We start from the raw sequence: 11,194 nt of genomic DNA, 5'->3' as shown, positions 1-11,194 counted from the left end.
TTCACCATCTTAGCTTTGTGTGCTAGCTTGCTAGCATTTGCTAATTAACAGTAAACTTAACATGTTTGGTCAAACCAACTGAAATCAGTCAGTATGGGTCATGGTGAGTACATTTCCCATGATGCTCCTCGGTAGCGTCTCTGCATTACACCTTCCTGCCCACTAAACAGGCACACCTTCCAATCAAAGCTTCATGATAGTGATGTCATCACTCTGTCAGGGTGATGTCATCACTCTGTCAGAGTGACGTCACTGTGCCCAGAGAGGCCAGTAGGTGGCAGCATGAGAGCGACAGACCAAGCTTCTCAGCTGCTGAACTGCACTGAGTTAAAAATGAAAGTGAATATCTGTCAAAGATTTACGTCTTCAGCAGGAACCAATGAGCTGAGAGCTGAGAGCCACAGACAGGAAGAGAGAAAGCACTGACACGTGTTGACCATGTTTGAGTTTGTTTATGAGGACTGAACCTGAAACACTGTTGGAAGAACATGTTCGTGTGTGTGCAGATGATGTCAGAGAAGACGCTGATGAGGCCGTCTCGCTCTTTGACCATGGAGAGCATCTCACCTGAGGACCTGCCCAGACAAGGTGACGCACCTGTTCTGTTCCCTGATGTCACCTGCCGCTCTCTGGTCGGCTCTCTGCTGATTCCTCCTCGTTTATTGTGTTTCAGTCGAGTTTCTGGAGGCGGTTCGTCAGCAGGTTCAGAAGTTCCATGTCCAGTACATCGGTAACCTGCCGGTGTCTCGAGCAATGGGTAGGACAGAGTCGCACCTGTTACACCTGAACACATCCAGTTCTGTGATACGTTTCAGTACGTGTGATACTGTTACAGAGACTTTACATTTTCACATGAATTAATGTCATGTTATCTATTTCCAGGAAGTTACAGATAGGTGAAGTTAAGTCTCTAATATTTAAGCATGCTAACACGAGCTAACATTAGCATTCTGCTGGTCATTAAATATGGGATTTCCATCAGAGTTAAAAACTCATATAAGTATATTCATCTGGAAACAAGTAGTGCTCTCAGTTTAGGAGGCAGCTTCATGCAACCAGTGGTGGAAAGTAACTGTAACTATACCTGAGTATTTATACTGTCTGTTACTTTATTCTTGTTCTCCATATTGTAGTTTTTACTTTACTGAAGATTCAGATTATTAATATAAAATCTAGTTATGAGGACTTTTACGGACTGAACTCCCCAGAATATAAAGTGATGACCATGAGCTCCACCTGCAGCGTTAACGTGATGAACGACCTCATCAGTAATTAGAATCCATCACTGAAGACCGACGGTTGTGAATCATGGCTGATGATGTGTCCGTATTAGGAACGTGTTCAGTGGTGCTTGTAGATTTAATGTGATGAACCTCACCTCAACAAACGCACACAAACAACAACAGACCTGTGGTGTTAAAACACACCTGTTGTTATCACGGTAACCAGCAGGTGTCACCAGAGAGGGATGATAATAACTGACTGAACTGCTGCTGTTGTAGTGAAGGTGTGTTTGTGTGATGCCTGCAGGTATGGAGGTATTGAACCGAGCCATAGAAAGCATCATGAACTCCACAGACAGTGACGAGTGGGAGCCAACCGTCATCCACGTCACCGATAACGTCCTGTCTCTGTGGAAGGGACAGGTAACCTCGCCATGATCATCAGTAAAGTGTCGTCCAGCAGGTTAAAGGTCGTCACTCACTCTGTTTCATCCTTGTGATTGGATCCTGGCAGGAAGGGGAGGAGCCTTTCTGGGAGTGTCAGGTGCGTTTCCTCACCTTTTTGGGCGTCGGCCACGACAGCCACACCTTCGCTGTGATCGTAGACGGCGGCACGCAGCGATTTGAGTGTCACGTGTTCTGGTGCGAGCCGGACGCAGGAAACCTCTCTGAGGCCGTTCAGGCTGCGTGCATGGTGAGTAGCTGCCAGGACCTGAACCACAGGTGTGTCGACCTGAGGAGCACCTGACATCCCACCTGCACCACCAGGTCTGAGGGGTCAGTTCATGGATCAATTCATGGATTACAATATTTAAAAAGGTTTCCAATAAATAATCTCCATTCCTTCAACGTTTAAAGACGTTTTAGTTGTTAATTATTACTTTTATATACTATTTTTACCAAACAGCATGAAAATAAAATAAAGATAAAGCTTTGAGTCCATTTAAAACACCTCAACATGTTAAAACTGATTAATTTATTCATTAAACATCCACTTAAACACATGAAGAGAGAAAATCTTTAAATATAGCTGAAAAGCATTTCTGAATTTAACCCTTTGATGAATAATAAAAGTCTTCAACGCATTAAGCATCTTTTTTCTAATGCAGTGAACAGCCCCCCCCCCCTTCTCTCTCTGGCCTCGTCTCGCCTCGGCCCCCTCCAGCAGGTCCAGGACGTCGTCACGTTGTTTTCTTTCTCCTGGCCCTGGAGTCGGACTCTCTGGCTCAGATGGCGCTGAACCAGGACCTGCTGATGAAGGGTTCTCTCCCCAGGCCGAGAGGCAGAACAGATGGTCCGCCACCTGTAGCCTCCTCCACGAGACAGAACCACTTCCATGTTCCATCAGAGGGTCTCCTGAGTCAGTCCACCTCCTGTCAGTGTCTCTGGATTCTCATTGATAAACATCTAAATATTTGTAGAGCGCCGTTCAATAGTCTGATAATCTGGAGCTTCAGTTCTGCACAACAAACCCTGAACGTCTCGTTTAAGTTCTTCCACCTGTTGGCTGCTCAGGTCGAACTCAGGACAGCTGTAACTGTAACTGTAACTTTGTTATGAATATTCATCAAAATAAGATTCTCTACACTCTCATCTCATCGTCATCGACCCTGAAGATCAAATTCAGTTCACAACAAATAGTTCTCCACCGCTCGTGACGCTCTGCTGGTTTTCTCCGTATGAATGACCTGTAGCTAGATTTAGCTTAGCAGCAGGACCAACTGCAACGCTCCAGCTAACGTTAGCGAGCTGTGTCGCTAGCTGTGATGTATGTAAAGGTGTAATGGTCACACATTCAGTCTCCTCTCGGCCGTCTGCCACTTTTCCTTCAGCGCAATGCATGATGGTATATATCGCTTGGCTGGTGACCGTTGGTTGATCACTACTTTAGCAATGCATTGTGGGATTCCACTGTATAACAATTCAGTCTTGTCATTGTCCTATTGGACTGGATGGTGAGTAGCAGAGGGCTGATCAGTCCGCGAGTGACCTCGAACACAGCGGTGGTGTCAGGTAGTGGTCAGCTGCTCCTGCCACCTGGACAGGTAAGCCAGTCAGAGGCAGAATAGGGCGGGTCTTGCAAAGAAAAGCCGTTGGATTCATCACTGCTACGATGCTATGCTATGACTTTATTTCCTCTAACAGTCCGTTTCCCTCCATCAGGTCCAGTATCAGAAGTGTCTGGTGGCTCAGACTCCTCCTCCGAGGACCAAGTCATGGCGCGTGACCCCATCAAAGGTCAAACGGGCTAACTCCATGGACGGCGCCGCCTTCCCTCCTCTCACATCCCATCACCATGGCGGCAGCAGTGGCGCCATGATGATGCCGAGGATATCCAAGGGCAACGGCAGCAGCAGCAATGTGAGGAAGGGGATGATGGCGTTTTTCGAAACTTTCCGGAACAAACAGGCCGCCACCTCCTAATGATGGGGGCGGGACCATCAGAGACATGTGACAGCAGAGACCACCGGTCCTCCTGGACTAAATGTTCGCCAAGACCGCGACTCTGTGACTGACAGAACTCTGTGTCGGCGTGGCTCTGATGGTCCGACTGGCCGATGATGCCGCCTTTACATCACCAGCGACGCCCTGGAGACCGCAGTCGCCTGGCCTCCTGTTTATTGGATCATAAATATACCTGTTTGAATTAATTGTTCGTCTCACCTGTTGCTGCAACGCCATTGGTTATCTTATCTTAGCAATGGCGTTGCTAGCTACCTGACTGCAGGTCGCGTAGCATGAATGGACCGAGCAGGCCGTGAAGGACCAGACCAGGAACACCGAACGACTACTGGACCTGCAGACAAGTCACACCTGAGTGGATCCAAGCAGTCCATCAGCAGAGGGCTGATCAGTCCGCCAACACCTGGATTACCTGTCACCAGGTACCTGAACACATGACAGATCAGCTGAGCTGTGGAGGATCATCTGAGCCAAAGACGACTCAGGATAATTGGCCATAATTAAATGTTGAAAAAAGGATCAGCTGACTTCACTTCAATCAGCAAATAACTTATAGATAATAATCAATATGTAAAGTGACACTTTCCCTCCGCTGTCATCGTCTGAACCTTTGAGCCCTGATTTCTCCTTCAAACATGTGAAACGTAGAGATGTAGAGAAACGATGAAGAAGAGAAGTGCCTCTTCACACTGCACGTCAGTGTCAGAAATGTATCCTGTGTGTATTCAAGCTTCCAGCTTCGTATTTAGAGAAATATTAACGTGTCAGGTTTTAAAGCTGCAGTAAGTGATTCTGTCCACCGGAGGGCACAAACACACCAATCATACTGATTGGTGTGTGTCACATGGGACGGCAGGGAAGAGGTTACCATGGTTACAGCTGTTCTCGTGGTCCATCATAGCTTCCATCTAGCGTCTACCAGATTTTCTAACGAGCACAGAGACTGAACCAACAGTTTCCTACGAGCTAACGTGTTTATTTCTGCAAACATTTCCTGCAGAAACACGGTGACAGTGTGTCAGGGCCATGCCTGACCTTTACACAAGAAAAGTCGCAATATTAAGTGAAAAAAATGTTTTTCTTGAAATATCACGACTGCCTTGTTGATGCTCCGTCGTACACGAAGCTGTTCAAGGTTTAGATAAAATAGATGAAATGAGCCCCTGAATGCAGCCTTAGAGAAAAGTCCGACAGTATCTGAGCTACGACTTGTGAACCCGACATAAATAAACATTAGTTTCCATTTGATTTTACTAAAAAGGTTAACAGCAGTTTGACTCTTTGACCTGCAGTTTGCATGTCAGGCACAAATGACAGCATGGAAGGTCATTGAATGCATCCTGGAAAATGACTTCTTGAAGAACTTCAATGTGACTTCTGATAGCTTCGTGTTACTGATTGTACAGCTGGAGGAGATGTCGGCAAACATATAATGCACTCTAAACATATATAATATAAACTGTCAGTGACAGCCCAGCTGCCTCCTGATTGGCTGAGCACCTGTAGATAGAAGCTTTAGTGTGTTTAATGTCAGTAGGAAATCTCAGCGAGAGGTTTGAGCGTGTTAATACAACAGAAATACATTCAGTCGGAACAGTCCCGGTGTTAGCGCAGCAGTGAGTCTGCAGCTCGATGTGATGAAACACTCACCTCATGAAAACAAGAGAAACCAATGATGTCATGTACAAATCTACCAAAAATGTCAATAAACAAATGAACGTAATCTGCTACTGTCTGCTAGTGGTGATTCAAGTGAACGATCAATAACACGATGATGTCACGACGTGCTGGCTAGTCTTGCTAATGCTACATTAGCTTTATGTCTGGATTTCCTAGATTTCTGTGTGCGCTGATTTAAACATGACCTGAGCGACATCTTTGTCTTTTAAAGTGGATTAAAGTTGACTGTTGATGCTAATCTGATAGATGCTAACAAGCTAACCCCAACATCCAGACCCTGTAATGGTTCATCCCATGTTACAGGTGTACAGCTGCAGGTAGACGCTGATATTCTCCGTAAAGACCTGCTCTTTAGTTAAGATAAGATAGACTTTATTGATCCCGGATGGGGAAATTTGGGTATTACAGCAGCAGGTTTATACACACACACACACACACACACACACACATATATGTGTGTGTGTGTGTGTGTATGTGTGTATATGACATTTCTGTTTTACTTATGTTAGTTTAGTAATAATTTATTTCTTTATTTGGACCCAGTACCGACCCTTGGGGAACGCCGCAAACAATATCCAAATGTGATGAAGACTATTAACCCAACTTCCCTATCGTTTTCTGTCTCTTAAATAACTACTCACCCAACGCAATGCACCCCCCCCCCATCCCATACGTTCCGATTTATTGATTAATATGTTGTGATTAATTGTTTCAAAAGTGTTTTTAAGATCTATGAACGTTGCATACTGTTTGCAATAATAGTAATAATGTGGAGCTTTGGACTAAACACACATTGTGAAGGCGTCACTTTGGGCTCATCGTCACCACAGGAGAAGAGGAGGAAGGAGGGAGGTGAGTCAGACAGAGGAGGGTCAGCTGCAGTGTTGGGATGCGTCCCGTAGACCTCACCCTGTCCGCGCGCTCAATCACTGATGGATCAGTGGGCAGAGAAGCAGCAGAGAGCCGAGCGGAGACAAAGTTCCGTTTTCACATCTTCAACCTGGTCTTGATCTGGACGGTAAGTTCAGAGTCTGTCCAACACGCCAGACTCCACTGAAAATATTGACAATTTAAGAAGTTTCTTCATCAGAACGGAAGCTGCACTGCTCGTGTAACCCGGCAGACTCAGATGATTGTGTTGGGATGTTTTGCGCTCAGTTCGGCCTTCAGTCACTTTAACAAGCAGCAGCTTTTTCTCAGAAATGTCCCGCTTTTTAAACCGCTGACACTGTGCGCCACCGCTCGTTGCGCTGAATCCTGACCATGTTTTCAGGAAAAACTGAAATGACTAAAGTCACCACAACGTGGCCGAATTAACGAACTAAAACTTTGAATCTGGAAAATCTCATAAATACGGTTTCTTCAGTATATTCACTGATGACCTGACCACATTAACCTGCAGGAGTTCCAGACGCAGTCTCTTGGAACGGGACATCACTCTCAGTCCAGTGATGGATCGTTTATCGCAGGTCAAACTCTCACATTCAACATTAACGCTGTGAACGTTTGAATCCAACGTTTATGTAACTGCTCCGTAATCCTGCGAATTAAGGGACACGTTTGGCCTCAAATTACAAGATTTCAAGGAAATAAATGTGTTTTTTTTTTCAATTATGGGATGATTTGAAGCTTTTTAATTTATGTTAATGTATTCAAGATGTCACACATTCCAAACTCCTTTGACAAAACTAACACTTTAATAATTCTTTGGTTAAAAATAAGCGTCCCGCCGCTGATTTATCACCAACTTTTCTGCAGCACAGATGATCTCTGAACCGTTTGAGTCCAGGATCTTTCAATATGTGGAAAGTGATGAAGGTGATTTGCTGCGAGTGTAGACGGTTAAAGCAGGAAACATGTTTACTGGCTCATTTTTCCAAACAAACCAAATGTCTGTTTAACAGACAGAAGACGAGTCACCAATAAGAGACAGAGCCGTCTGTCTCCATACTGTGGCTGTCATGGAAACCAGCAGATTAGATTACAGCTGGTATGAAGCCTGACCAGACCCAGATTATTCATATGAAGAGAAGAAGTCAGGAGGTCTGAATAAACCAATCAGATCAACAGTGTGTTTTCACACTGAAATGATTCGTTTTGTGAACCAAAGATTATTTTCATTATGATGAATTCACAAATCAATCAACACATTGTTCATCTGCAGCAGGAAATCATCAAAAAAGTCCATCCGTCCGTCCAATCACCCACCCAGCCATCCATCTGCCATCCATCTGTTCATCCATCCGTCCATCCGTCCATCCAGATGAGTGACCACCCTCCTCCCTACATTCCTCACCCCCCCGGCGGCCCCTCAGCTCCCGGCTTCCCTTCAGGTTTGTCAGTCACAATTTAGAAAGAAATATTTAAATTAAATAAAGTTTGTGTTCGTTCTCGTCCCTGAGCAGGATTTGTTCTGAGTGGGGATGTGACGTTCACGAACGAACTGGTTCTTTTGAACGGCTCGTTAACATGAACGATGGGAACCGTTCTTTTTTTTCCCCAGTTACATGGGGGTTATATGCAAATAGCATCACGCCACGTTGTGCACGCTGCCTTCACATGAGTGCGCCAGTAACCAAAAAAACAACAACAACAACACAGAAACACCTGAATGTGTGAAGCCTCCACGTTTCAGTTTTCAGTTATTATTTATAAAGCGGCCAATCACAGCTGAAGTCGTCTGACTGCCGTCGTGTTTCAGGAAACTTTATTCATCCACGTGTTCAGATTTGTTTGGACGTTACCGTGTTGCGTTGATGTGGTCATGTGACCTCTTGTTGTCTCTCTGCAGCTTTGAGCTCTCAACCTTCAGCCTTCACCAGCTCACCCTACCAGGTACCCAGCATGCACTGCTGCAGCCACAGCAAACGTCACCTTCACCGCCAGCAGCTTCCTGTCTGGCAGGAAACATCGAAACAAATATAAATGAAATATAGATGAAATGTGCAGTAAAACATATATAAATACACACACAAAACACAAATATACACTAAAATATGTAGCGAAAAATGAAAATATGTAGCGAGGACATGAGGAGGCTCATCGTCTGTAAAAGCTTTAACCTCAACCTTTGTCACATGACTATGACGACCACACCTGGCCTTCCCTCAGACCTACACGGGTGGAGGAGACCCCTCCTACTACCCGGGACACCAGGGGGCCTACCTGACTCAGCCTGGGTACCAGGGGTACCAGAGCGGCCCCCCAGGGACCTCCCAGCCCTGGAACGACCCCAAGACGTATGGAGAGACGCCAAAACACACAGGTAGGCCAAAGGTCAAAGAGACCAAACAGAGTTTTGTTTGTTTTTAGAGTTACCTGACTGACGTTGTCCCTGTCTGTCTCTGTCTCTGTCTCTCTCTCTCTGTCTCTCTCTCTCTGTCTCTGTCTGTCTGTCTCTCTGTCTGTCTGTCTCTCTCTGTCTCTCTCTCTCTGTCTGTCTGTCTCTCTGTTTCTCTGTCTGTCTCTCTGTCTGTCTGTCTCTCTCTGTCTCTGTCTGTCTGTCTCTCTCTGTCTGTCTGTCTGTCTCTGTCTCTCTATCTGTCTGTCTCTGTCTGTCTGTCTGTCTGTCTCTGTCTGTCTCTCTGTCTGTCTGTCTCTCTCTGTCTCTGTGTCTGTCTCTATCTGTCTGTCTCTGTCTCTCTCGGTGTCTTGTCTCTCTCTTAGTGTTCGTGGTCGAGCCGAATCGTGGCGGCGCCGGCGGCGGTGGCGGCGGCGGCACTGAACAGTCGTATCTGGCGGCGTGCTCAGCTGCTCTGTGCTGCTGCTGTCTCTGGGACATGCTGACCCGCAGCTTCTGCTGACCTCTGACCTGCACACCAAACCTCGTCTCCCATCATGCAGTGGGGCAGTCACGCTGCTGCTGGGAAACTAATTATTAGAATAAAACATCTAAAACAATCGAGAACGATGTTTTCATTTCAAACAAAAAAAACCTGAAAGATTAGAGGTTCAGCTTTCTGATTGGACCATGTTGTGGTTGTTTTGTTGTTGGTTGTCTGTCCTCTGATTGGACGGTCAGCTCCGGCATAAAAACAAGGTTGAAATGTGTGTTTGTAACTTCAGTGTCTCACAGGAATTTTGTACTTTGTGAAACTTCAGTGTTGAAAATGTTACACAAACACAAAATGTTTCTACAGCTACAAAACTTTATTCCACTTTTCTTGAAAACAAATGAACACGTTCAGATATGTGCATGCATTTTTGTCACATTAGCACAAAAGCTGAGATACGACTGCAGGCTGTGAGAACCCTGATTCTCTCTCATCCTCTCCGTCACGTCTTCGTTTGGATTTTAAAGTGGATCTCTGAGCCGATTTTCCTCTGCTGCATTTTATCAGCTCCGTGTGAAATCTGACTTTCAAATTGGAAGAAAGAAATGTTGCTGCTAATCTGACAGATGCTAACATGCTAACACCAACATAAAGCCCTATTTGTTAACCAATACGATGACAGAAACAAATTCACTCCATCTGGAGCGTGAGAGCCAGGAACAGCTCATAAGATAAGATAAGATAAGATAAGATAGCCTTTATTAATCCCCAGCCCGGGAAGTTGTTGTAGCGTCAGCTACAGGTTGGTGCTGATACTCTGTCTCCATTAGCAGCCGGCTGCTGTTAGCAGTGTACTCAGGGATGTGCAGACAGCTCTCACTGGGTCAATGATAGTGGTACTGGACCAGACCAGAGTTTAAACTGGTCTGAAACATTCCAGTGACATCTGTCATGTTCAGAAAAGGCTTTCCTGTATTTCATGAATGTACCACAACACTTCAAATCATTTAGTCTGCATTAAAGGAACTCTGACGTTTAGTCTCCAGACTTTCATCTCCAGCACAGACATTGGTTCAGAACATGTTTAGCGTAGCTTAGCACAAAGACAGGAAGCAGGGGGAAACTGTTAGCTGAGCTCAGTCAAAAGAGGAAAACTTCAACTGTGTGTTTTACATGCTTTTAGGTATTGATCCATCCTGCTGACAGCAGATTGATCAATATAAGACAGTAAAAGAACAAATCCACTAAATGAGCTGTAGGAACAGCACACACACACACACACACACGCACACACACACACCAGATGTTAGCTGTAGTGCATGGCACAGCTGGAATATTTATAATATTTATATTCAGTATTTAACTGTTCAGGTTGATAGTTTCCACAATAAGTACAGATATAAAAACAGTTCACACTAACCTGCACTTCCTCTAATGTCCACTAGATGCTGCTGTTATCAAACCCTGTATTGACGTGAAGGAGAAAACCTCTAACTTACACTACAGATCAGTCAGGCTCACAGATGATGTCATTTCCTTTCATGAGTCTGACAGAAGATTTTCACAATAAATGTTCCGTCAGGGTGATTTTAAGGGTTTAACAGGTTCGGGTCTTCAGGGGTCCGCTTGGCTCCTCGTATTGGAAACAGAACCAAGTCATTATTGAACATTAGCCAACAAGCTACTTTTACCCAATCCACTGATCGTGTACAGTTCTTACTTTCTACCTACAGACAGTCATTGCTGTCAGCTAATGTTCTGCTTGCGAGCTATCATTAGTTAAAGGTGTAATATCTCCGACGTGGCCACCTGTCAGAGGTCACTCCAACAAACCGCTAACTGCTGCTCACTGTACTCTTTGCTGTAGCTATGGACGGCCGTAACTACTAGTTGCCATTAGCAGGTTAGCTTAGTTAGCCGTGCAGCTAGTGGCTCCAGACTGGGAGATCTGAGGACAACAGGACCGGGCTCGGCATCCTCCAAGTGAACAGGACCGGATCAGGACCGAGCACAGCCTCTGAGACCGAAGAAGGCCAGTTTGACAACAGGGAAAAC

General features: G+C 45.3%; 2 protein-coding genes across 2 annotated transcripts in view; both read left to right on the top strand.

Moving 5' to 3' along the window:
* apbb3 (amyloid beta (A4) precursor protein-binding, family B, member 3) overlaps positions 1-4,173 on the top strand; it is a 10,427-nt gene extending 6,254 nt beyond the window's left edge. The window contains exons 9-13 of the mRNA XM_041952876.1: positions 507-588; positions 674-757; positions 1,531-1,646; positions 1,738-1,917; positions 3,387-4,173. Of these exons, the coding sequence (XP_041808810.1) occupies positions 507-588; positions 674-757; positions 1,531-1,646; positions 1,738-1,917; positions 3,387-3,647 (723 nt within the window). The 3' untranslated portion in view covers positions 3,648-4,173. The remainder of the gene's footprint in view (positions 1-506; positions 589-673; positions 758-1,530; positions 1,647-1,737; positions 1,918-3,386) is intronic.
* A 2,199-nt stretch (positions 4,174-6,372) lies between these two features.
* LOC121616865 (cysteine-rich and transmembrane domain-containing protein 1-like) lies at positions 6,373-9,169 on the top strand. Its single transcript, XM_041951692.1, has 5 exons — positions 6,373-6,384; positions 7,531-7,699; positions 8,158-8,201; positions 8,478-8,631; positions 9,033-9,169. Exons 2-5 carry the CDS (start codon positions 7,630-7,632, stop codon positions 9,167-9,169), a joined length of 405 nt encoding a protein of 134 aa, XP_041807626.1. The 5' UTR covers positions 6,373-6,384; positions 7,531-7,629.
* Positions 9,170-11,194: the final 2,025 nt, after the last annotated feature.

This window comes from Chelmon rostratus, chromosome 14, assembly GCF_017976325.1.
Source record: "Chelmon rostratus isolate fCheRos1 chromosome 14, fCheRos1.pri, whole genome shotgun sequence".
Taxonomy (NCBI): domain Eukaryota; kingdom Metazoa; phylum Chordata; class Actinopteri; order Chaetodontiformes; family Chaetodontidae; genus Chelmon; species Chelmon rostratus.
The sequence above is the reverse complement of the archived record's forward strand: the minus strand, read 5'-3'. Positions and strand labels throughout refer to the sequence as shown.

Bases quoted from the DNA above. Each gene is read 5' to 3' on its own strand.
- LOC121616865 (XM_041951692.1), top strand. From the start codon at position 7,630: ATGAGTGACCACCCTCCTCCCTACATTCCTCACCCCCCCGGCGGCCCC. The intron at 7,700-8,157 runs GTTTGTCAGTCA...GTCTCTCTGCAG, and splicing joins AGCTCCCGGCTTCCCTTCAG to CTTTGAGCTCTCAACCTTCA. The intron at 8,202-8,477 runs GTACCCAGCATG...GCCTTCCCTCAG, and splicing joins TCACCAGCTCACCCTACCAG to ACCTACACGGGTGGAGGAGA.